Source organism: Aplysia californica, unplaced genomic scaffold (genome assembly GCF_000002075.1).
Source record: "Aplysia californica isolate F4 #8 unplaced genomic scaffold, AplCal3.0 scaffold00150, whole genome shotgun sequence".
Lineage (NCBI taxonomy): Eukaryota > Metazoa > Mollusca > Gastropoda > Aplysiida > Aplysiidae > Aplysia > Aplysia californica.
The window spans coordinates 762,212-789,741 of NW_004797420.1; the positions used below are offsets into that span (position 1 = coordinate 762,212).

The 27,530-nt window shown below is 40.1% G+C and overlaps 1 protein-coding gene across 1 annotated transcript; it reads right to left on the minus strand.

Annotated features, from left to right (window-relative positions):
- Window positions 1-3,839: 3,839 nt before the first annotated feature.
- LOC101861277 (vacuolar fusion protein CCZ1 homolog) lies at window positions 3,840-23,444 on the minus strand. Its single transcript, XM_005097243.3, has 12 exons — window positions 23,230-23,444; window positions 18,721-18,818; window positions 17,978-18,068; window positions 16,949-17,071; window positions 14,945-15,034; window positions 14,053-14,228; window positions 12,620-12,751; window positions 10,184-10,329; window positions 8,837-8,954; window positions 7,366-7,518; window positions 6,763-6,890; window positions 3,840-4,012 (listed from the first exon to the last, which is right to left on the minus strand). Exons 1-12 carry the CDS (start codon window positions 23,299-23,301, stop codon window positions 3,957-3,959), a joined length of 1,383 nt encoding a protein of 460 aa, XP_005097300.1. The 5' UTR covers window positions 23,302-23,444; the 3' UTR covers window positions 3,840-3,956.
- Window positions 23,445-27,530: the final 4,086 nt, after the last annotated feature.

Sequence of the window (27,530 nt, forward strand, 5' to 3'; positions counted from 1 at the left end):
GAGAGAGAGAGAGAGAGAGAGAGAGAGAGAGAGAGAGAGAGAGAGAGAGAGTGTGTGTGTGTGTGTGAAGTTTAGTTTTAGCAAGAGCTTTACGGCACTTGCAACACAAATATATGTAAGTCATATAAGTCCTGAAGATTAAAAGTGTTTTTAGAGACAAACATAATATAACTAAGGAAAAAGGACGGATATGGACGATAGATGTTTGATAGAAAAGACGGAGAATACCCCACAAGAGCATCTGTCAACCATCCACAAAGAGTGCTGTTGGGGGGAAGGGAGGAGGCTAAGACACTGAAGAACAAAGATAGAAAGAGTGAGGTGGGTGCGTTAACAATAGATATCTGTTTTCTCCTTTTCTTTCTTGCTCTAATATCCAGGCCTGCTTAAGGTACGTCTGCCGCGCTGACATTTAGAAACGAAAGTGAAGGGTACACAAGAAATGTACCACACAAAAGGCAGACTGAGAGATGATTGTGTGCTTGTACACCAGGTTCTGCAAAGGGACAGATTTGTTTCTACTTGTACAGAGAAACACATTGACGCAATAATCGATGATGGTCATTTAGTTCAGGGAAAAAGCAAGAGAGACAGAAAGAAATAACACAGGGAACCACCTGCGCAACGGAAAGACATGATCTATACAGACCTCTTCTTGTTTTAGTAAGAGTTTTATGGCACTCGCAACACAATAGGGTCATATAAGTGCCGAAGAAATAATGGCGTTACAAGAAAGTAACAAACATAAAAAAAGAAGCAGGAGAGACAAAGACGATAGAAGTTTGATAGGAAAGAAAGGAGCAAACCACACCAGAGTACCCACCAACCACCCACTTACATTATGGTAAAAAAAACATACCTCACACAGAGATAGACAGGACAATAAATAAAGCACCCCGGCACAACTTTATTTTTTGAAAGAGTTTTACAGCACTTGCAAAACAATAAAGTCAAATAAGTGCCGAAGATTAGAGGTGCTACAAGAGAGTAACAAACATAAAAAAGAAGGAGAGGAGATATGGGCAATAGATGTTTGAGTTTTGATGAAAGAAGGACCAAACCACACCACAGCACCCATCAACCACCCACAAAGTAGAACAGGACAGAACATCTGCCTAAAGTACACACATTACATTTTGGGTAAGTTTTTAGAGACAAGGCCAGGAGCATTCTGTGACAAACAAAGCACCAAGCATGGCTAAAAAGATGAAAAACAACCCAAACACCAGTGTAATATCAGAGAACAATGTAATTGTTCCAGAGCAATGTCTCCACAACATTGTCCAAATTCATATCGTCGTACACGTATGTGTTTCTAGGGCATGAACCAAAAGTACAAAATTTACACAGTATGCAAGATCAAAGTAAACAGGCGAATTCAACACTATCATCCAGGAAAATATGGCAACCATTACGGCTCCATGAAAATTTAGAGAGTCAAACGCTCAAATTAGTGCACTCTTGTGTAATAAAAGTATGATATGCACTCATACACAAAGACAAAGATATACATACAGCAGACACACACACAAGCACCGCAATGTTTCGTGAATGCATATATTATATTAATAAATAAAAAAGATATAATACAATGTACAGTGACACAAATACACATGCAGTATGCATAGATCTATGAGTGCATTAAACCCCCTCTTGCTCACACTCACAAAAATGAGCACAAAACACACACAATACACACACCATTTTTAGGTATATATTCAGTCTTGCAAGCACAGAGCGAACATTCACATAAAGAATAGATTTTCATGCTGCGAATATTCTTTGTACTGTATTCAAAATGAGCACATTTTGTACAAAGCTGAAAGAATTGGTGTCAGCTTAGGTATATCAATCAAATTAAATATGACTAAATAATTTCATTTACTGGAGAGAGAGAGAGAGAGAGAGAGAGAGAGAGAGAGAGAGAGAGAGAGAGAGAGAGAGAGAGAGAGAGAGAGAGACAGAGAGACAGACAGAGAGACAGACAGAGAGAGAGAAAAGGGAGAAAGAGAGAGAGAGAGAGAGAGAGAGAGAGAGAGAGAGAGAGAGAGACAGACAGAAAGAGAGAAAAGGGAGGGAGAGAGAGAGAGAGAGAGAGAGAGAGAGAGAGAGAGAGAGAGAGAGAGAGAGAGAGAGAGAGAGAGAGAGAGAGAGAGAGAGGGGGGGGGGGGGGGGGCTCCATATAAAAGTAGACCAACAACCTGTTTTTATTCAGAGGGAAATAGTGTAAGCTAAGGATTATCCATTCCATACAGGACAAAAGAGTTCAACAGTAGATCCTACTAGTTCACTTCAGTTATGCCGGTTGACTAAAGACACGTTCCTGGTAATGTAACTTTTGTCAGTGTGCTTCCTCTTCAACAGATTTTACATAATTCAACAACTTTCTGGTGTTCTGGAAAGTTAGCTTTAGTTGAGGTTGTAGAAGAGTGGATCATGGTAGAGCAAAATAAGCAGAAAGGCGTCTCGGTTGAGGAAAAACGGCCAACCCTCATAAAGGCAGATAACAATTAAAGGTCATAAACAAAAATCTGCAAATTAAGTGAACTATGAATCAAACATGCATGTTGGTGTGGCATGGGCAATTCATTAAAAAAATTGACCTAGTGCACAACTTTGGCCATCTTCCCCGCGATCTAATCTGAAAATCCTACATAGTGATATTCTCAAAAGGAAAAGATTTTTGCGTTCTGCCAATTTTGCAATGTGCAAGCTAGACTGGGTTAAATGAAGGGCCTAACTTGTACACGAGCGAATATAAACATAAGCTCACAGACTCTCACAAGAGTGTAGAGGGTGAGAAAAAAATTTCAGATCAACACACATGTTCTTGCATCTTTGTAGTTTGAATCTTTACTAAAGATTTCTGTCATCAAAATCAAAAACCCAATGTTAAAAAACGACCATGACACATTCAAAGCAAAACAAAAAACCTCATTGCAAAAAACCCTAAAAAATTAGACTCGCAATGTTCAATGAGAAGTCCAGAGAGAAGTCTATCATTTGTTCTAAAGTAACAATCGTATCTACTCCATAAACCAAAAGAAGACCAGCCTTGGGCGGGTGAGAAGGGGGGGCATAGAGGAAAGCATCATGGTGGTTCAAAATAGACTAAAAGAGTGGGTGGAAACTGAAATAGAGGAATGCAATATTTTCATCACTCGGGTCACAAATGTACAAGTATCTTCACAGTTCAGAATCTGTGCGATACAGCATAAAAACAACCTTGCAGACTCACATTTACAAAATCAAAACTCAAGATTATCTTAAAATCTGAGAACACATAGGCTACAACCTACATCTTGACAGAACAAACTTCATCAACTTACACACTCATAAACACTGAAGCACATCTCTAGAGTACAAATTCTATTGACACACATACACTCAAACACACACATACACACACACCCACACAAACACACACTGAGATACACCCAGCCTACATTTCCTTGGTAATACCTGCGCCGACCACTCAGGACAACTCATCATACCAATCACAAAGACAAAGTTCATTAGATCCAATACACAGCTGTCTCCTATGTGGAAGGGACAGACTTTAAGTCATTGAGCGCCACTCACATAAAACAAACTCAAGTCGTAAAATTGCACTGAAATATTTCCCTTGCAAGGTGTGTTGCAAGTCAAGATCTCACAGATCTGCCTGTAGTAGATTCTACTAGTAGTAAACAACATAAAGCTGTCAACTTCAATATATATATCCAGCAATCCTGAGCGCCATTCTGCCAGCCAGTAGATTCTGACCTTAGCACATCCATGTCTCCTGTTTTCAGGTACCCAGTTACGAGCACATTGTAAATACTGAAATGCATTCCAAATTTATGGAGTAAAAATTTAATTTTGATTTTCAAGTTCCATGGCTGTGATTCCATAGGTCAGAGTGAGTCCAAATTCAGAGTGAAGGGTTTGTTTGTCGGAAAAGAATAAATTTTGGGTCAGTCCAGGAAGAATATACTGTTGAGATATGTGTTGCATAATCGCTTGACCTCATCTGTAGAGAGAGAGAGAGAGAAAAAAAACCAGCAACATCAGTTTTTCCACCTTTCATGATAATAATAGTGTAATCATTAAACAGTACATATTTAGGATGTTAATCATCTCAAAATAATATTATAAATTATATTCAAAATCTGTAGGGCCAATACTGCACATGAGAAGTTGACACTCACAAGTCTCCTTACTGCTTCAGCAAAGCTCACAAGAAGGGAACATGAGGCATGCAAGCCTCAAACTTCTCAAAGTCACTGAAAAGGGGAATGGAAAGACTTTCGGTTGTGGGAGCTCCTGAGACCACATGTCGGAGGATAGAGTGCTTGCCTCTCAAATCAAAATACCTGGTTTGATGCAGGGGAATGAGCTGGCACATCGGAAGAGAGCTCTTAGTTTTTTATCCCCCTAACCCATCGAGGTGGGGACTATCAATTTATCATGTACAGTCACGTTTCGTTATATCGCCACCCCAGGAACAGATGTGAAGTTGGGGGAAAAGCAGGGTTGACTGTTTAACGAGGTACCTCTGTTGTATAGACCCGACTGCCCAACGTCAAGGAACATGATTCTGCTGTGCGATTTGTGTTTGAAAACTCTTTTTCTTGGTGATATACATCTCTAGCCCCGCCAAAAATTGCATTTTTTAAATAGAAAAATAGCAAAAAATTGCAAGGTAAACTGCCTAAAAATAGCAAAAAAATTGCAACCTTCCCAGCCCAGGCGCATTAATATGGGCTTAACATTTTTAGTTAAAAAACATGGCAATTTGAGTACCGGTAGCATAAAAGCAGAACAGCCTTTTAAAAAATCATGACCCACAATATAAATTTTATTAACATTTATTAGTAGTAACAACATACGAGTACGTTAACAATAAAGTTATCGACCAAATATAATATAATACCGCGAGACACAAAATAACAGAACCCTCGGTTTTCGTAATAACTTTTAAATGAAGGCATAAAATTTGACCAAATTTAGTATATACCGGGTACTTGGTTCACGCAAAGATCTAGAAGAGTAGTATGAGGTTTAGTATATAAAAACAAAAAATTTTATGGGAGATTTTCGAAACAATCTCTAAATGCAAAATTAGCTTATGCCCCAATCAATTCAGATCCAGTTCTATTTTTCTCTTGAAATTGAAACCTTCGATACACCGGTAATCTGTATTTAGATCTAATTTCAGATATTTTCCTTTTTAAAACCAGTATGGTACTGTTTTAACACTAAGTGAAATCATAAAATACAGCAAATTTATTTTCCGATTTAATAGTAATAATAATATAGATAATTTCTATTGCGACCACTCCCGTGTGAACGCAGGTCAAATGGGAGTGTCTACGTACACGGTAACCGGGCATGTAGTCTCAGTGTCACGCACACGGTAACCGGGCAGTTCAGAGAACTCCAAGTTCAGTTTTTGTCATCCGGTGTTGCCTTCAACCCCAGCCCTTTCCCGACTGTACCTTTAAAAAAATCAATAATCCTCCCATTCCGAACCCCAATAGTTCACAGCGCACAGACTTTGATTGAACTTTGGTGACCCCAACCGGTACTCACAATGTGATGCGAAAACACAGGTTCACTGACCGGCCACGATGGCGAGCCCGACAAGACGCTTGCACATGTATAACTTTCTTCTTTTTTTAACAAGTGACAGCATAGGACAAATATTGATTTTTTTCATTCAGGTTACCGTGTATGCAGATACATGCATCTTGTACGAACAATATTCACGCGCGCCCGCCCACATACACACACACACCTTAAACTTACATTCACACACACATGCACAAAACACACAACTACTTTTTTTTTCACACACCGCACGCTTACACTTACACACATTAGATCTCTATGTCTCAGTTTGTGTTGTACATGACGTATTCTGGCCTGAATTTCCGGTTAGATCTCTATAGCTTATAGAGTATGCCCAGTCGACTAGAGCAGGGCTGAAACCATGATTTATGTAGGCCTATCGGCTCTGTACTCACATTATTTCATATTAAAAATTCTGTTAAAATTAAAGCGTTGATGTATTTCTGCCTAAAATTGCAAGAAATTGCGAAAATAGCTAAAAATTGCGGGTTTATTGCGGAACTCAACGACCGCAAGACTGCGATTTCCTGGGGGGCCAGACATGTACATGCAGGTATTCAGAGCTGAGAGTCTTCTCTCTCTCAATTTCTATGTCTTTCTCGTGGGAGCAAGGTTATCCAGTAGCTAATCAGCGGGTGTTTGTATGTCGTGTGCAGTGTGTAACTCCAGCAGTCAGTTCGCTGGCGATATGATGGGGTAAATTTGCATTAGTTAGATAAAGACCATATAACTCAGACAGTTAGCGGATGGCGGTGAGAAGGCGAAAATGGTGTTCCTTTTCACACATAGGCAAAACCTGATGGTTAGCAAGGCTGGCGGTACATCAGGGGGTGGGGGTCCTGGGTACAAGGAGGTTTCACTGTACGTACCGCTGTGTATATTTCAGAGTCAGTCCTGACCTTCAGTTTAAACCACCTGCCAATGTTCTATGACCCTGCAGTAGCTCACTGTTGATCTTGGTGTTTTTAGTTTTAGTAAAAGTTCTACGGCACTTACAGAATGAAAAGGTCATATATATAAGTGCTGAAGATTGGAGGTGTTACTAGAGAGTAACATACAAAGAAAAGAAGGAGGAGAGATAAAGACAACAGATGTTTGACGTGAAAGAAGGAGCAAACAACACCAGAGAGCTGCCGACCTCCCACTCACCATTGATCTCTATGAGGTTAGCACTGCGCTGATTGATCACGACGTAAAACTCCCTCTGCTCTGACTTCTTCCCCACCACCCAGTAGTCAGAGGTTGTCTTCACCATGGTCTCACCATCCTCATTGTCCCTGCAACACACAGACAAAAACACCTGATGTAAGTACACTGATGCTTCTCCCTAACTGGTAGATGGTCAGTCCGGCAAAAAGTCAGTCTATCGGGCAGATGTCTGGGCTCATTGATAAAAAGATAAGTCGCTGAGACAAGGGTTAGTCAGGAAAAAAAAAGGAATTGTCATTAGAATGTTATCAAATCAAAAAGACCAAACCACACAATAACATCCACCTCCCACCCATAACTTCATCAGAACACCCATCTGCTACCCTAAACTATGCCTAGATTCACATACTAAATGCCCCTCCTCCAAAAAAACAACAACCAAACAAACAAAAAACAAACCCAACAAAAATAACAAACAAACAAAACAACCCCTCCCCCCCATCTTAAGATGATTTTCGAAAACCTAAAAACAGGAGAATCAAATCCATTAAAGCTTGTCCTGAACCCAGGCAGCTCTTACGACCCACATTATGTGACCCTGACCTTGTGAGGTCGGCGTTGATGTCCCCGAGCAGACGCAGGATGTCCAGAGGGATGTTGACCCCTGACCTTTTCTGAAGGTCAATGTGCACAGTGGTCTGCTGGGCTAGGTTCATATGGTTGAAGTACAGGTACTTAAATACTGGGTCTGCCGTGCTGTCGGGGGAGCAAAGTTAGTTTATAAGAAGCACAGAGATATGATAATGGTCATTTAGTGTGAGAAAAATTGGTTCGACAGAAACGAGAAAGGAAGAGTACAGAAAAAGGACCTACCAGTGGCATCTTCCAACCACTCTCAGGACAGAGGAACGCAATTTACAGTACAGAGAATTACACAGTCACAATAAGGGTCATTTAGTGCTGATAATAAGATGGAAACAGACAAACAAAAACAACAGAAGGAGAATGAAGAAGTAAAGTCCACTTATTACATATCTATTAATCACCCATTTAACTAAAATAAGTCCCACATAGTTCCAGAAAATAAACAGCGACAAAATTCAGAAAAAGCACGCATTTGACACAGAAATGGCCATCAACCGATATGATTACAAATGTGAATCAAAATCCACACCATCCTGGCATTTTCTCTGATTAATAGTGAATGCTTTAAATCCTCATCAACACTATTATATTAAAATAGATCCATTAAGGAGGAATGTGGAGAAAAGGATGCTTCAGGACAAGTACAAAGATCAGAATTTTCAATACAAATGTTAAAAAAAAGTGTATTGTTGTATGAATCGGAACCCTGGAAGCCAACAAAACCAAGAGTTCACAAATTACAGTCCTTCAACAATGTTGGCCTGAGAAAGATAAAGAAAATACACTGGCTGGACACCATTAGAAATGTAGTACCATGGATGAGAACCAAGCAACCAATTGACAGGTAAATCAAAAAAAGAAGATGGTGGTGAACTGGGAACGTGCTTAGGAGCCACTCCACAATGTGGCAAAGCCTAAGGTGGGAGGATGAAGAGAGGAAGTTCAAGATCCATGTGGGAACAAGATCTGGAGGAAGATTTCAGGCCTATGGGGCACAGCTGGCTAGAGGTAGAGAAGGTCGCTCAGAACAGAGACAGGTGGAGAGCCTTTCTTGGTGGTCTATACCCAGACACAACATAGTGGCAAAGAGAAGGCGACAAACACTAGAATAAGACATGAAACAACACTGACACAGGAAGTTATGGAAGTGACAAATACGTGATGACAAGAAACAAAACTGATGATGTTTGGAAAAGAGACAAAAATCAACAGCTGGCAACATGACACAACAATGACATGCCAAGGCAAAGAGGCATTGATAAACAGGAGCCTACACGACATGATACTGACAAAGCGAGACAGCAAAGGGATATTGACAAGCAAGGACTGACTCAATGCAACACTGACACAACCATGAAATAAAGCAGCACGGCTAACAACCTGCTACCCCTGTGAAAAACAAAAAAAGTTACTCTATTCACACACTTACTTGAGAGCAGCTACTCTTTTCGAATACTGCTCCCCAATATCTGAGGCCAGTTTGCTCATCTGTGGCCCGAGGACAGCGTCCAGCTTGCGACATAAGGCCACATTCATAGGACTCTTTACTGAGGACAGAAACATTTCCTTTATTACACAATGTGACCATTCTGATCATCAAGTCAGGTCTGTATGATTAGGTAGGGTAGAACTTTGGACTGGCAATCTATTCCTATCAAACAAAATCTCACTAAAAACAGATTTTGATTTATGCCAATCATGACAGCTTACCCTTACATACTGATGAGCAGTGGTTTGCTTCATAGCGAAATACATAAGTGTCATGACGTGGTAGAACCAGGCGCTTGTCAATTTTTGGGCATATGGGGTTATTGGTATCATCTTAAAGCCTGTTCATTTGTCTTCCTTTTAGTGAAAAAAATATTGACCTGTGTCAAATAGAAGTCAAGATATTGGCTATTGAAGTAGGTCAGGGTCCCCTGGTTTCAGAGGTAAAATCATCGCGAAAATGGCAGCCCAGGTTTGGTAACTTCCATAGCCAGAGTCCTTGGAAATTGAAAATTTACATTTTTTTGTGCCTTTCGTCAATGTTTTTCAGTAAAAATCCACACATAAATAATTATGTATTTAAATGGACATAAAAGTTGTTGAGGCAAAAAAAGAAAATAAAAAAAAATATGCCAATCGGCCAAAAAGCTGCTGATGTTTTTTATTTCATTATTTTGACGAGCGCCCATTTTCACCACGATGCCTCACATATGCTACAGTATAACAACATATCTGACATTCCCTATTTGAAAAGAATAATGATTCACGGGTGTTTGATTTAGGTGGGATCTTTGAGTCAGGAATTTAATTTGTTCCTGGTGTTGTGGTGTTGTCAATTTGGAAATGGTTTGTCTGTGAAATTCCCCATATGATCACAAATAAAACATGTAAAGATATAACAACCAAAAATATCAGTGAATGATTTATACCCAAAATCAAACCTCAAATGATTAGATAACACTCACAAAGTCCTCAACAATAACAAAACATAAAGAAATAGATTTGCTTTTTCCTTTTTGCTTGAGTTCAGAGGAGCACATTGACACAATGATGGTCATTCAGTGCTAGGAAAGACTAAAACAGACAGAAACAACTGGGAAAGAAAAGAAGTAGGACCTACCAGTGGTGCCTTCTAACCATCTCTACTAAATTTCGAGATTTAAACGTTTAAAAAAAAAGCATCACTTGTAAAATGCGGGTAAGAAAAACAAAGCAAAAACAAATGGTTACCAGTGGTATTAAAACAGAGAAGAGAGGAGATTGTTTAGAGGTAAAGGAGGTTTCCCACCGTTGACCAGAAGGCAGATGGTGGCACTGAGGGCGGTGTAGACAATCAAGTAACATTCCTCGTCCAGCTCTTCTGTGTTGACATAGACACGTGGCACCTTGCCCATGTTCTTGTCGTCACTCAGGTCTGGAGGGCCAGTCATGAACCTACGGGAGAGAGGTGTGGAAGGGGGGAAGGAGGGGGGAATGAGAGAAAGGAAAAAAGGAGAATAAGAGGGAAGGGGCAAAGCGAGAAGGTAAAGGGTGTGGGGCACAATGGGGAGGAAGGAGGACGAGAGAAGAATATAGGAGGGAAGGGAGAGTAGTTAGAAAAGAAAGATAGAGGGGAGTTGGAGGGAGAGGAGAGAAGGAGGAAAAGGAGAATTCACATAGCAATTCACATAACAACACAGAATTTTTCACACGCCTGAAAAGGTTACTTGTCAGGTGTAACAAAGAGGCATAATGGAAATATGTTTTACCGTCGACAACAAAAGCAGGACAAAAACAGAAAGAACCCAATAAAGCTTGGTTACAGCATCCACATTGATTTCTCACTAACATATGGTGCCAGTACACACATTGACTTCAAACGTGTGGTGATAGGTAGCCCTTGCAATAACCACTAAGCTGTCCACAGAGCACAAAAGTGAGAGTCTGATAACACTGCCAAAGGTCACTCACAACCAACTACTGCCTAATGTAAGTACACGGTGATCCAAAAAAAACTTTCCAACTTGTTTTGTAAATATCTTCCTCCATACCGAAGTTTTGTGTTTCAAATTTAAACATAACGTTTGGAAGCCAAAAGGAATTTGTCTGATACGTATTTTAGATAAGTCCATTGAATGGTTTTGCTCTATATAGCGCATAAAAAAACAACCTAATTTCAACCTTGTCGCCATTTTCATAGCCTGACGCACCAGTTCGCATTAGGCCTACCACTAAAAGTTGTAACAATCGCGCCATATTGCAAGCTACATCAGTCTAACAAGTCAACAGAAGTCTACAGATATTATATTTCCCAAATTTTGTTTGCCTGCTGAGATCATGGCTACGTTTAGTAAAGAGCAGAGAGCTTTTTGTATTGAACATTACCTCTCCACAAACTCACCATCCCTGACATTTCGTAAGTTCTGCACACCGCATGGAGAGAATGCTTAGGTGCCCTCAAGACCTTAGGCGTCATGAGTGGAGAAGTTCCGTTAGTTTGGATCTATAGCGAATCAGAACTAAAAAGTTCTTTTAAAAATGACCACTTTAGGTCGAACACGCACCATGCGCAGCCCTTTAAACGTCACCAGAGTGCAGATTTCAGAAGCCGAGTCCCATGAGACGTCTGTCCGTAGACGATCTGCAGCTAGGACTTTCCTACACATCAACAGTCTGCATTCTCATGACACATCTTAATCTACGACTATACCATGTTCATCTTCGCTGGGCCGAGATGACATGGATCAGAGCATGGCAATGTGTTCATTATTCCTCGAATGTCTTGTAAAGAGGGATCATTTCCTCGATGACGTTTGGTTTAGTGCAATGCCCATTTTCACCCTGCGGGATATGTTAACTTAAAAAATGCTGTCTATTGGGCACCCCCACTCTATTGTCTCTAGAAGCCATTACTTAGTGAACATGTACGGTGTATGTGGCTTTAAAAACTCATGGCTTAGCAGGTCCTTGTGTTAGGGAGCCACTGAACATTTCGAACGACGTGTTAAAAATGTGTCGAGTCCAAAGAGGGGAATGTGGAGCACTGCTTCTAGGAATTTCAGAATGAAATCATTAGGTTTTTAAAACTCTGTAAAAGAAATTAAATATCGTTTAAATGTCACAGGGATGGAGACTTAATGTCAAAGAGAAAATAAAGAAAAAGGTCAACTTATCTTTTCACGACTTCCTTTACAAGATTTTTAAACATTGGTGAACTTTGCGTTTTTTTGTGCTTTTTTCTTTTAGCCATTTCCGTTTTCAAAACATGTTTCTTCTTCGTGAATTTCATATCAAACAAATTCCTTTTGAATGAATTATGTCTGTTCCAAATTACAACATTCTAGAACAATTTTTGCGCTAGATATTCAGAAAAAAATTTGTAAAGTTTTTTTTGGATCACCCTGTACACTGCTGATCCTCCCCGGCATGTAGATGGTCATCCAGTAAGTGGTCTGGACAACCAGATGTCAAGACCTGGTCAGTTTGTGTTGGTTTCCATCTGTACTCAGTGATATAAAAGTTTAACTGCTGACTTCATTGGCAGTGACCATTCACTACTACAAACCGACCACAAAATATTCTATGTCGACTGTTTAGTGTAAGATTTCATCATACGTCACTTTTCAAAATGATAGCGTAAGGTGGAGTCTAACACTAAGCAGTCGATATCTGTTTGGTGTATTGGCAGTGATGACACACACAATTCATTACTGACCACAAACCCAAGTTAAGAGGCTGAACTCACTTTCCGTAGTGTCCAAACCCTGAGGGCTGCCTGCTGTGTCCGCCCTGTAGCTCCTGCTCCAGGTAGGTGGGGAAGAGGCTGGCAGTCAGATAGCGGTACATGATGCGCATGTCCTCCTGCTCCAAACCACTCCTGAGGACAAATACACACATTCCATGATTTACTGTGGGTTGTTTTTTTGTTTGTTTGTTGTTGTTTTTTTTTTTGGGGGGGGGGAGGGGAGACAGAGGGTTGGTTTTAACACGAATTAAAGCTGAACTAAATATAAATAAACCAGTATCTGTGGTGTTATGGATAGGCTCTTTGTCATTGCATATTATTTAGAGAATTTGTATTCCTTTCCTGAGTGGGGATGTTTTTGTTTTTTTCTATAGCATCTCCCTCTGTCTACTAATTGTGTCAAACATTAACTAAAACAATACACACAAATATGTCATTTTGAAGGTAACGCCCACTTTGAAACTTCAGATGTCTATTTTCTTTAACAAGACTGAAGGTAAAAAAGAGAGGTATACAAGAGATGTAGTAAAGAAGGACAAAAGATGCCACCCCTACACCCCAGAGACTCCAGCTTCTGAGTGGCACCCTTTCAGAGGGAAAGTTGCAGAGGACTATGGAGAACTAGAAAAATGAAGGAGAAAAACTGGCTGACCACTAAAAAGATCTATGACAACAAGAGTAGGTTAACTTTGTTGTTGTTATTGATCAAGTCACCTTTGAGCATGTGCCCTCCGGGTCAGTGCCATGTTAAAAAGGTGGAGGTCTTCAAAGGTTTTTCTTTGATGCAGTGTAGGGTGTTGTCTGTGGTAGAGACAGGAGGAAGAAGTAGCAGAGATTTTGTAGTTTGGGATATTTGTAGAGGAGATGTGGACTGTTTCGTAGATGTGGTAAAAAAAGTAGCTACATATATTATGTCAATTTTTAAACCTGAAAACTGATGAAAGAAAAATAGAGCTAATGGAAGAGAGAGGACAAGAGCAAGCCTAATGAAAAAGATGTAGCAGTGAAGTGTACATGCAAGAACTGATGAGAAACAGGATGATGTAGCAGAGCACAGAGAGTGATCTCTTTCCCCAGAACAAAAATTCTTTAAAAGGACTGGGTTCTTAGGCCACATACCCCATCATCACAATACATGTAGACCAATACGGCAAAAACACTATCATCTAGTACATCCATGTGCACTTTCGTGTGTATGAACATGCCAGTATAATTGTATACGTAAGTGTTTTTGAACATATCAGTCTGTGAAATCATGAACTTTTGACATTTTTGAACTTTTTCTCTCCTAGTCTGAAGAGAAAAGATAAAGAAATAGAAAGATGGCGACTTCTTTCACTGACAGGCAGACAAGGTGAGTGCGTGAGAGGTTGAGGTGAGGGGGCAGGGACTGAAGCAAGATTGAGGGGCACAAAATCTGAACTGTGACTGACCAGACCAGTTTCTCGTTGTAGAGGAAGGAGGTGTACTTGATGAAAGGGAAGGTGGCCTCCAATGTGTTGATGAAGCACTGGATGCGCAGGTAGGTGTTCTTATCCAGGGGTAGGAAGGTGATGCCATTGAACACATCCAAGATATCGCCCTGCGGCAGCTTCAGTGTGAGGAGATACTGGCAGACACACACAAACACAACCAGGTCAGTCAATGACACACATCCTTCAGGTGTTAAGTACCTTCAGCAAATAACAATTGTAGAGATTTGTGCAATAATTTTCACAAACATACACAAAATACTACTACTATAACCAAGCAATAAGCAATATAAACAACTTTCAAAACAGACTGTTCTGCCAAAGCCAAGGGTATGCTCTACAGCCCACATGATGATAGAATTCAGTTATTCTGATATAAGCAGTTGTAATTAAATTTATAAATAACACCATTGTTTGAAAATATAAAATAACTCCAGAGTAAACAACAAAGACACCAAAACGAATTGTCTCAGTGGGGTCACTTGCCTTTCTAAACTATATACACCCCATCCCCCCCCCCCCCCCCCACCGTCCCCTTTTTTCTCACTGTCCAATTTTTGTTGATTATTTTCTTTCTGCTCTCTTCTCCTCTCTCTCTCTCTCTCTCCACTTCTTCACTTCTCGCACACATGTCATCATCATCATCATTGCCTTTCTCACCCTGGGGCAGGATATAGGCCACGAACATCGCACACATGTATTCATTACTTAAGAGATTTTGCCGTAGACAAAGCACAGAGACTCCTATGGCATTCATACTAACTTAATCCTAAATCCTAAACAAAGACATGCACGCTTTCACATACTCATGAAAAGCACACATATACACACACAGACACACATAGAAACCCACTTTGCTGTAGAAATGCTCTAGACGTTGCTTGAGTGAGTCTACATTGCCATCTGCCCTCATCAGGATGGTAGTGAATGTGCCGTTGAACAGCTGTAGGAGTGGATTACAACACACAGAGATGGAGTTGTGTCATAAGGTACTGACAGGCACACTAGCTGTTTAGTCACTTTAGCAAATACTCAGCCTAACAGCAAGGTACAGAGCTCAACCACTATACCCCTACAATACAGATACCATTTTTGTTAAGGGGATGTGCGTAAGAACAGCAAAAAAAAAAATACATCAAAGAGATCCGCACTTACAGTTCGTATTCTATCTTCCTATTCCTTCCTCATATCAGTTTGTCAAGGACTTTAAAAAAGAACTAATACAAATACAAAATGTCACAGTAGTTTCTGAGAGCTCTGTGGGTGTAACACAAAAGAACAGAATCAGGATTCTGACAAAGCAAAACTGACATGAGCCAAATGTTCCTGAACTTTTAGAGAAGAAAAATGAAGATTGTTCTACAGTTTTTTCACCTGTGAGACAGTCTTGACAACTGCATGGAACAGCAAAATATTTGAAAAAAACCCCACAAAACAACAAAACTTAAGCGACCTGTATCCCAGTACAGACCAAATAACACATTCTAAAAATAAAGCTGAAGCTGTATAAACTCAGATAATTATTTTGAATGCATTTCACATGAATATTTGGCAAAGACATTTATAGTACAAGTAATCCTCTAAAAGGCAATGACATTTTCATTTGTTGGTATCATCATATGTAATGATGTCCGTTGTACTTAACCCTCGTCCTGCGGGGGCCGGGTTTATGTCGCCCGATAAGCCTATTTCGGCACCTCGCCTGTGTTCTGGTCCCGAGTCAGTCTAGCCCCTGGCTCAGCGTACGCGCACCGAGCATCATCTTACATGAAATTCGGGTCCTGAGTCGGATCCCCATTCACATGGGTCAAGTGTGTGTGCGTCAGTCTGCTTCAGTTAGTGTGCATTTGTGGCCTACTTCTAGAACCGCCTGTGTTGATTCGTAATCGAGGCATACATCTCATTCAAAACACGCCAAGTTGGTAGCTCTAGATGTTCGCCCAATGAAATCTTAGAAAAAATTGACCCACTTAGACATGAGGAGCTCGAAAGGATAGTCAGGAAACAAGACTTCCATTTTTCTATACAAAATCTTTCAAATGAGCTTGATTTTGTATGAAATGATATTACCTGATAAAAAATAAGCTTGTTTGATAGTTTTGAATACCATGGTGCAGGTATAAAGAACAATTTGAGTGCAAAACATTCGGAAATTGACCTATATTATCCCCTTTCGAACCTCAGGTCATTCATAACAACAAGAGCATCTAGAAAGGTTATTCGAATGGGCATAACTACTCGTAATGTCTTACCAGCTTGTGAGAGGGGGTCATCCATGTGTTTGTAACACTTTATAAATAGAAAGCTATGAAAGATAGAGCGTTATTTTCATCATCGATTAACACACTTAAACGGTATTCATGGCGAGAACACACGTTTCCTGGCGCGCTGTACACCAACAGTACACACTGAGAGACCCCGGCGGCCTGCCCGGAACGTCCAACGTAATCGGTTGCTGATAAGATTTGCATCTCAGCACAGACGCAGGACAGGAGTTAATGGTGCAGACAGGATTACAAAGAATGACAAATTTCAGACTATAATAACTCGCAGGCTTTTAACACAATATGGAGGTCAGTCCAGAGTGAGTAACGAAATACAAAGCTCTATTAGACACAAAAATGTCATTTTGAAGGCAACTTCAATCTGTGCAAATTCAAAGATCAATATTATTTTTTTAAACAAAACCATAGCCTCTTTTGATAAAACAGTACGAAAGAGAGGTGGACAAAGGACTACAACAGTCAGGAGAGAAGAAGTCCACTCCAACCTTTACATCCCTGAAATTGAAAAGTATGAGTAGCACCCCACTAGCAGAGAAGAGGAATACACTGGTGCCACCAGGCAGCAAAATTACCTTGAACATCTTGTAGGCCTGCCTTAGGATGCACTCAAATACTGAGTCCTGCACATGATCATCCCGGTACTCCGTCACTGTCTGACCGTCCTTGACCTTCTCTTTAAAAGGGATGGACACACTCTGAAATACAAGAACATATAGAAGTAAATATCAACACATGGCTGTTCAGATGAATGACAATTTATAGTCAGTCAGGGCAGTAATGGAAACATTATGGGAGAAACAGATTAGGAAAATGAAATTAAAACATTGAAAAAAGTAGAAGAAATAGATTTCATCAAAGCACAAATGTACCATCTGCACACGGACACACATAGTGGATAGAAATCTGAAGCTTCAAGAAATATTACGTATACAACCACAAAGTGACATCATTAGAAAATAAAAACACATACAATCTCCTATGTGCACACACATATATATAACATGTACATACAAAGAGACAAATGCAACTGAAAGATACTGGGCACAAGTGAGCTGATGGTGAGAGATGATCTAATTCAAGACTTTTTCAAGGTGCTCAACTGTTATAAATATATACGGTCAAACCTGCCCTAAGAGTAACAGCTACCTGTCGAAGACATTCACCTGTACAAATGACCACATCCCATTTTCCTTTTTTTCTCTCTATATATATACAGTCAAACTAGTTAAAGACAGCCACCCATCGTCAAGGAGAAAAGTGGCTGTTTCAGACAGATGGACGTCTTGCACAGTGTCATTAAAACGTAAAAGACACTCAATGGGGGAAAAGGGAAGTGGCTGTCTCCTCAGGCGATAGAGTTATACAGGCTGCTGTTGGAGCAGATTCCACCATATATTGCAATGACACTGTTCAAGACATCCCACCTGTCTAAGACAATCACTTTTTCTCTAGAAAAAGGTGGCTGTCTTGGATAATTTTGACTGTATATGCATATGAGTTTGTACAGTTATTACAGACTAAGGTTATCCCTGGAGAAAAAAGGGCTGGAAATTCAATGACATACACATAACTGTGATGTCCTTGTTGTGTTCCCTACATACCATAACCATCCAGAAACAGGGCTCCGGCTCGAAGAACACTTGTCGTGTCTGTTGCGTATGCATGCTCTGACATGGCTTGTCAGAGAACGTGCTGCAGAGAACAACAACATTTTCCAGTTATTTTACACACACAAGTGCCAAAAATGATCATAATGTAGGGGACAACTGTTATACATCCATGTCACTGAGACAAAATTTAACACTTCAATTTATCCGTAAAAAAGTACTTCCTATATTTGCTGTTAACTTGATGTAGAGCTAAAATGACTAAATCAGCATATCAAATTATACTCCCACCTCTCCCGACAGACACACCCATAATAACAAAAATGAACAATAATTCTTAACACTTTGCAGTCACTTGGCATTTGACGCAATAATGCGCCGGTGAAAATTATCCGTTCCCGTCACCTGGGTGCGCCAGGCCTGAGAAGCCTGTTGCAGTCACTCTCCTGGCTGGGTGACCAGCTGGGGTATTTTGTACTGCTGGCTGTGTGGCTGCAAAGTGTTAACAATAACAATAACATCAGACCATTTCCATTTTTCCACATTCAACTTTGTTAATGTGTGCTAGCTAATAAGGAAAGGAAAAATCGATCACAAATAATTTGTCAGTCCTTCACTTCTATCCTCTTCTTTTTAACTTCCCTACCCATCTGACTGAAAGCAATTTTCTCACTGTCATGACATGATAGGTACCTATAGCAATCGATATGTTTCAGGGGGCAGCCCATCATACTTACGCAGCAAACCGAGTCACTGCCTCACTCAAGCCGATCCGCTTTACCTGTGTATCTATGTCAACATCTGGAGGATGGAAGAACAGAATCTTTTTGTGTTCCTGTAAAAACAAAACAGAAGGTTCAACAAGTTGAAAGGAATATATACAGCATTAAATAACAACAGCCAAAAATACTGTATTGCTTTTAACTCACTCAGTACCACGACCACAACTGTTGTGGGTAAAGTAGCTCCGACGCTGTGATACCACACCCGCAACCCTCATGGTTTGCACTTTGGAATTTTTTGTCTCAAGACAAAACCGCACCGTTTGTGGTACTGGGTTCGTCTTTTTCGTAGCCCATTCAATAATCTTTTCTTACGAAGAAATGAAACCGAAATTGGACAACGGCAAGTTGAGTAATTGACTTTTACGACAACCGCCATTATAACTGAATTTACATACATTTCCCACAATGGCAGATCGCTTGTCTTTGACCATTTTCGAACATTTGACAACGAAAGTGACCCAGAAACCGATGCACTGGTTGAAGATTAGATTGTTATGACGAACTGGGTGGGAAAATTTGCAAAGAAGAGTAAGGTTTAGTAGGGCACCCAAAACCTAATAATAATAATAATAATAATAATATAATAATAATAAAAATAGCATTTGTATAGCGCATAACCCCGCTCGACAGCAAGCTCTATATATGCGCTTTACACTATATTATTACCCCAGCAGACCATAGAACACTCAGAAACTTTCTCAGCTTCCCGGGAAGCATACAGTGCAAGCAGCTGATTAAGCGTTCAAACACTAACAAACTGACAAGATCTTTCACTGTCTATAGCTGGGTACCCATTCCCACCTGGATGAAGTGAGGAAAACTCGTGTAAAGTGCCTTTCCCAAGGACACAACGTCGGGTCCCTGACAGGATTCTAGATCTAGGGTTGCAGTAGTGGGGAAGTCGGGAAGAGCGTGAGTAAGAAAGGCAAAATAGAAAAGCAGTTTTTGACCAATTTTTTAAAACTTGTGAAAAAAAAAGTAACAATAAAATAAAGCTGTAATTTCATCAAGGCAATCTTGATCAAATTTCAAGTCTCTATGTTAATCAGCAAAAGCACGGTGATTTTTAAAAATTACCCAAATGGCAGGTATACAGGGAATAGCGACCCCGAAAAACCATACATGGCTGGTAGTGAGTGAGTTAAAGAGGGAATTCAAATATTTCCATACAACATTATTCATTGCCCATTCGATGATGCTAAGCGTAGTCAAATGTGACCTAACAGGCTCATTGACTTCTATGCTAACACAAGCAAAATACTTACTTTCATGACCAGAGATTAATTTAATTGATGCTGAAAAAAGAAAATTCAACAGTTAAATTGATCTTTCGCATTTAAATTTAAAATCTCTCTTATGAAGTTCTCTGTACACATATCTATACAGCATCACCATTACTGTAAGACACAGTTAGTTTTCTTGCTGCTGACTAATTACTTTCCCCTACGGGTGAGTGTGATTGTGGTCCCACAAGAAATAGAAAGTAAACAGAGAGGCAACACCGTATGGTAAGCAGCCCAGTGGCATTTGTCATGAAACTCTGAGTAAGGGCAAAAACCAAGCTGAATAGGGGAAAGGAGTTCCGCAGAGGGCCTGCCGACCAAAAACACACAGGACATTTTAAACGGGGTATACCCTAACCCTAACTCTTCATAGTTTGCATTGTGGATCTTGTCGCGGTACATGCTGGCCCTCTGCGGAATTCCTCCCGAATAGGGTGCACAAATTAAATGCCCATTGACAATGTTTAAGTAGTGGGTAGGGCTACGGTCAATTGAGGGTGTTTCCAAAGGGGTAGAACTGGCCTGCAAAAAAGTTGATTATTTGATTCAGATTCAAAGAGAACGGTAAAATGCTGTAGAATATATATATATGTGACCATAGAGTCAAATTTGTGCTTCTATGGAATAAATTTGAGCGAACAGGTAAGAGAATGTGTGTTGACCAGAATTCAATGAATGAATCATGAATCACAATATTGACAGTCACAAGTCAGACACACCAAGGACCACAGTACCAGAATCACGGGACACTGATTTTAGGCAATATTCACCCACTTGAGATCAAAATAAGAAGGACCGAGTACTCAAATGGGTGCAAGATTAAGAATTCATACTAGGAAGTTGTTAGGCACACGCACCCCCGCCTAACACTGAATTTTTAGGAGCACATATTTTTTCAAAGTCAAGGTCCTTCGGCGTTCTCCGACCCCCAATTCATTTCACCAGCCTGTTTGGGAAGGTACAAAGAGATTGAGATTTGTGAAAATATGGATGATAATTTGAGATCCAGACTGTTAAAATCAGCACATTTGATTTGGACATTGACGAGAGTGATGTGTACAAAAAATTATATTTTGGCTTGCTTCAAGCATTCCATCGCATGAGATGAAGGAAAATGAAGCGCGCTCACAGAATTAAAGTCGGGATGAGAATATGGGAAAAAAGATACGGTACATGAGAAACAAAAGGTGAGAGATAGGACACAGGAGAAGGGACAGAAGGTGGCATAGGAACATGGGACTGTGTGAACCGACACTGAGAGAAAATGACAGGACGAATCAATTACAGTTCTTATTACAATAACAAGCACCTTTCTTTCTCTCCATCCCCTCCCCTCTCTCTTTCCCTTTAGAACTCTTTCTTTTTCTCCCCCCTATTCTCTCTCTCTTCCTCTCCCTCTTTCTACCCCCCTCTCTCTGTCTCTCTCTCCCTCTCTATTTCTCCCCCCCCCTTCTCTCTCTCCTTCTCTCCCCCCTTCTCTCTCTCTCTCCCCCCTTCTCTCTCTCTCTCTCCCTCCTTCTCTTTCAGTTCCTCTCCTCTTTCTTTCTCCCCCCCCCCCCCCTAGGCCACCTCTATTCTCACCCCGGGTGAGAATAGCGCAGGCGAGCCTTTTGGCTATTCTCACCCGGTTTGCGTTCACCGTTATAGCCTAGGCCAACCAGAGTTGCGTTCAGCCTGAACCACAGAATTCTACACTGTGAAAACAGAATTGTAGAATTCTGTGCCGTGAACAAACGTTCCAGGACAGCGCTCTTGTGTTATTATTGTTAGCCAAAAAGCGTTGCAACTTTGTCTGTGGGCAGTGGAAAGAGAGAGAGAAAAAGGAAGAGAGAGGAGTAGCAGTAAGTAGGCTAGCGCGAGAACTTCCGGGCAAAACAAAATGGCGACCCGCACAGTTCGGCTCGATTAGAAAAATTAAAAATAATAACCATAGCACCTTTGTAGATGACCAAATTAATTTACTTTTGAGTTTTAACGTCATTTTTAAACTTTGTTTTGGTCAATTTGATCGTCTACACCGATAGACAGTATTCAGAAAGAGACAGAGAGAGAGAGAGAGAGGAGAGGAGTAGATCTTGCAAGATCATCCAGGCAAAACAAAATGGCGACCCCCGTAGTTCGGCTCGATTAGAAAAGTGAAACAGCCATCAAAACATCTCTGTAGACGAGCAAATTAGTTTTTACTTATTGTGCTCTAACGTCATTTTTTCTTTGCTTTTGTCAATTTGATCATCCACACCGATAAACAATATTTCGAAATTAGGAAAAACAGGTCTTGTTTTACACCGGGTGAGAAAAGCCAACGCTGGCAAGTCTCACCCGGGGTGAGAGGTCAGTCGTATTTTTATTCTCACCCCGGGTGAGGATAGCCACTTCCTTCTCTATCTCTTTCTCCCTCTTTCTTTTTCTCTTTCTCCCTTTCTCTCCCCCCCCCCCCTTCTCTCTCTTCCCCTCTTTCTAACCCCCTTCTCTCTCTCTCTCTCTCTCTCTGCTTGCAGACAAAATTACACGCTTTTAACTTTGACTCAAAAGCGCTGGAATTACAAGTTTACTTTATCACGGGCCGTCACGCGCTAAGACAAGGTCGCGCCCGTACGCGAGATAGATCTCGGAGAAATGAAACATCTTGGTGGTAGAAAATCTTTGGTACTACTGTGATATCAATGTCACGGGTCAATAATTCTGTAGAGCTGTGGAAGCGTGTGTCTGCATCTTGCGTCTCTAAAGACTAAAACAGTGCAGGGTTGTTGAAGCGTACCGTACACGCGTACCACAGTTCAGTAGGCCTACTGGGGAAGTGAATGCGTCCCTAACAGTAACAGTTCAGTGCTGGGGAAGAGTACGCATCCTTAACAGTGTAGAGTTCAGGAAGAGTATCCCCATGTGTGCCCCTAACACAACAGTTTTTTAACAGTAACAACAGCCTTCACAACTAAAACTTCACTATTCCTCCCGCTTGATATCAAAATAAGAAAACGAAACAACTGTACTCTAACAGGTCCAAGATTATGAATATTATTCCTGTGAAGTCTAAAACATACAAAAATCTACTCTGTTGCATCGGTATTCTTCTCACTGTCAGTATTACTATTCTAGCGCCTAGTATTCTGAGCCGATCAAGACACAACAAGACTGTCAAAATCAAGATGAAGATGGGTAGCCTTTGTCCGTTCCATACCTCTCCTTCCTTCGGTCCATATTCTGTGTTGAAAACATAAAAGTGGAGGAGTGAAGCTTGCCCTCCACTCATGTTTCGTTTGTTTAATGTTGTTCTCTTTGAAAAGGACAGTAAAATTAGAAAAGGATAAGAATAAGGGCTAAACAAACAGTACTTCGATGACTACTATTTGTTGACAGTCACGAGCTGCCATATTTAAAAAGAGAGGTCACTGCAACAATTAAGTACGACTTGGTGGTGTCAGAGTAGTGTCCCATTGGTTGTGACAAACCGGGTCGATTAAAAAAAAGAAACAATTTTTGTTTTTGTTTTTTGTGTTTGTAGATCTGTTGTCGTTTGTTTTTTTCACTTTTGATCCATGTTTGCAATCTGCCGTTAGATCTCACAGAGACCGACCTCCGTGATAGAAATGAGACGTGCGGTTTCTAATATTTTATGTAATAAAAGTAAAGAACTAAACAAACAGTAGGGGCCTACATTATGTTCAGAGGACCAACATTTGTCTACAGTTTACTTACAGTTACAGGCTTCAAGTAAGCATAATAATAATAATTACATTACAATGATAATGACGATACTATGTAGACTAAATAATAATAATGATGATTTAAAAAAATATTTAAACATGATATTAATAACAGGCAGCGCAGCAGCAGCAACAACAACAACAACAACAACTACAACAACAACAACAACAACAACAAAAGTAACAACAATAATAATAATAATAATAATAATAATAATAATAATAATAATAATAATGATGATGATGATGATGATGATGATGATGATGATGATGATGATGATACAAATAATAAATAATAATATAATAATAATGATGGTAATAATAATAATAATAATAATAATAATAATAATATTGATAAAATGCTTCCCAAAGTCCAACCCTTCGTCCCCGTCGGGGGGAGCTGAAAACAGGGCAAAATAGGGGATAGCTGGGTCTGGGTGACGTGTGGTGTGACCAATGTGACTTTATATCACTGAGGCATTACTTTAGCCATAAAGGCCGACCCGGGTTACCCCGAGACTGGCTAAGGGGCTCTGGTGAAACCGTGACTGTCCAAGCAAGCCGACGGCGGATAAATCATGCTACAAAAAGAACAAATGAGAATCCACAGACTAATTCAAAAGGAAAAAGAGCAGGAAAAGTAAACAGACAGCGAGCTAGAACAACGATTAAAATAGGCACATGGAATGTCAGCGGACTTGTGACAAAGAACCAGAAATAGTTAATTTCATGGAAAGAAAGAAAATAACTATCATGGGTTTGTCATATATAAGGGAGAGGAAAACATGGTGTACGAGTAGCTTTCATCATACACCCAGCCAAAATGGTTACAATCTATGTAATCAACCAGATCTCAGAGATAATAGTGAACATAAAACTCATAGAAGGTGGCAAAACAACAACGTACATCCAAACATATGCTTCTGGTTACTACAGCTATACAGAAGAAGATAGACAATCATATTTCCAAGACCTGAGTGACTACATTAACACCATAAAGAACAAAGAAGATGTATTTATCTTGGGAACTTAAAATGGCAGAGTTGGACAAAGAAGAACCCCCTGGGAAGAGTTATTGTACTTGGGACCCAACAGTGATAAAGATACAGACTGTAACAGCAATAGAGAAATGATGCTAAATCTATGCGCATAGCTCAACATGAAGATTACGAACACATTTTTCCAACAAAGACGAAGCCAAATCAAAACCTGGTAGGCTACAGATGGAATGACCTGAACCATGCTTAACACATTGCGTTCACCCTGAAGCGCAGAAAACAAAAAACATACAGCCAAAGATTCGAGAGCTGTTCTAAACTACATCATCGACATTGACCACAGACCTGTGATACTTACTCTCACGACAACCAGCAATGTAAAGCAGACAAAAAAGAACAGGGGGAAAAACCACGACCCACCTAAGAAAATTTGAAGAACCAGGCATCAAAAAGGCAACCGAAGATGACATTGCCAATTACCAAGGAGTACAATAAGCTGTCACCTGAGACCAAAGACGTAGAAGACGAATGACAAACATTTAAAAATCCCTGTAAGAAATTCTGCAAAACAGTTGTGGCACCAAAAGAATAGGCGGAAACAAAAACAGAGCAACATACTGGTGGAATGACGAAAGCAAAAAAGCAATAATAATTAAAATGAAAAAGAAGATATTAAAAAAAACGTCAGAAGTCAAAGACCGAAGAGGACTATGTATATAGAATACAGGAAAATGAGAAAAGAGACCAAAAGAATAATCAAAGCAGCTAAAGAAAATGCATAGAAATATATGGCGAGAAACTGACCAAAATCTGCAAGGAAAACCGTAGAGAGTTTTATAAAAGTGTGAACAGCATGCGAGTAAGAAAAGACCCATGCAACCCGACATGCACTATAAACGATAAAGAGGGTAAAGCCATTCTCAGCAAGCATGAAATTAAGAAAAAATGGATAAATTACTTTCAAGAACTACTCAACCCAGACGCTTGCCACGGACAACAAGAAGAGTTCCAACCACTATATGGAGAACATACAGAACCACCCATATTTCTAAGTGAAATCGAAAAGGCACTGAAAAATCAGCCCCAAGAACAAAGCCCCTGGAAACACCAGCGTTCTGTGGCTAAAGCGAATTTTAAATAGAACCTGGGAGCAAAAGAAATGCCCAGAAGACTGGCCCCACAATGGAAAAAGAAAGGCAACAAACGGGACTGCACAATGTACATAATTAAGCATCTCTTTATTAACACGTAGGGAAAATATACTCAAAGATACTAGAACAGCGGATAAGACATATTGTAGAGAGAAATCTCAGCAAAGCTCAGTTTGAATTCAGAAGGGTAAGATGATGCACGGATGCTGTATTCGCTTTAAGACAGATATGCGAGAAAATAATCGAACACAACAAAGAATCCAACATCGTCTTTATAGACCAGAAGGCTTTTGACAGAGAGTAAACAATGCAAAAATCTGGAAGACACTCGAAAAGTATGGCGTCAGAGGACAAATTACATTAGATAATGTCAGAGCTCTATACACCAAAAGTAAAAGCTCAGTAAGAAGGAAGGAAGGCAATAAAGACTGGTTCAAACTAAGATCTAAAGTACGACAGGGGCGCACTCTATCTCCCCTCCTGTTTATAATATATAATATATATATACACATGTATGTATATTATATATATATATATATATGGACACAATAACGCAAACCAAAGCCCAGAAAGCCTAAATGAACTTCGCTTCGCAGACGACCAATATCTTATTCACCCAAACTAACAAAGCCTCCAGAATCACACTACCTAAATGAACAGCAGCTGAGAACAATTTAACATGATAATAAGCACATCAAAAACAGAAGTTATGAAAGTGAACAGAAACCATGGTCCCCTGAACATCCATGTCAATAGTAAACAACTGAAACAGGTGAAGGATTTCAAATATTTTAGCAGTACTGTTTCTGAAAACGGGTCCATAGACAGAGAAATAGAAATGCGAACCCAAAAAGCCAACGTTGTCACGTACTAGCTCGCACCTCTCCTATCCCATTCAAACATCTCCATGGATACAAAGAGACAGCTTATCACCTCAATATTCATACCAACACTATGCTAACAGTGCCAGACCTGGACATTAGTAAAACCCATGAAAGCAAAATCACTGCAAGCGAAATGGAATGTCTCCGTAAAACCCTAAACATCACAAGACGAGACAGGCAGAGAAATGAAGAAGTAAGAGCAGTTATCGGCCATGAGTCCTGCCTGCATTACATAGAAAGACAGAGAATAAAATGGTTTAGCAACCTGTTACGCACGTTACCTGGCCAACCAGCCTCACGAGCCTACAACACCATGCACTAAGGCTATAAAGGAAGAGGAAGGCCACGCAAAAGGTGAATCGAGGAAACCCTGAGAAAACATCATATTTCAACTGAAAGAGCTGCGGAGAAGGCCTACCATAGAAAACTGCACCTCCCCCGACGCTTAACAGAAACAGAGGATGAAAAAGTAAAAGTAAAGTAAATAATAATGATAAATATCACTATATATAGGCCTGTATAATAAAACCAGCGCATTCACTCTTTCTCTCTTTCCGAAAGACTTATAGCAGCCACATACAAAAAACAAAAACAAAAACAAAAACAACAATAATAACAACAAAAAACAAAACAAAGAAAAAACAAACAACAAAACAATACCCCCCACCCACAAAAAACAAAACAATAAAAAACAACCCAACCCCAACGACGACAAAAAAAAAAGAAATCTCCCCTGAAACCC

What these genes read in the sequence shown, in the direction of transcription:
- LOC101861277 (XM_005097243.3), bottom strand. Translation starts at nt 23,301, where the DNA reads ATGAGTGGAGGGCAAGCTTCACTCCTCCACTTTTATGTTTTCAACACA. An exon ending in GCAGTGACTCGGTTTGCTGC is followed by an intron (nt 18,069 to 18,720) that starts GTAAGTATGATG and finishes TGTTCTCTGCAG; the next exon opens with CACGTTCTCTGACAAGCCAT. An exon ending in CATCTGCCTTCTGGTCAACG is followed by an intron (nt 8,955 to 10,183) that starts GTGGGAAACCTC and finishes TTCTGTCCTCAG; the next exon opens with TAAAGAGTCCTATGAATGTG.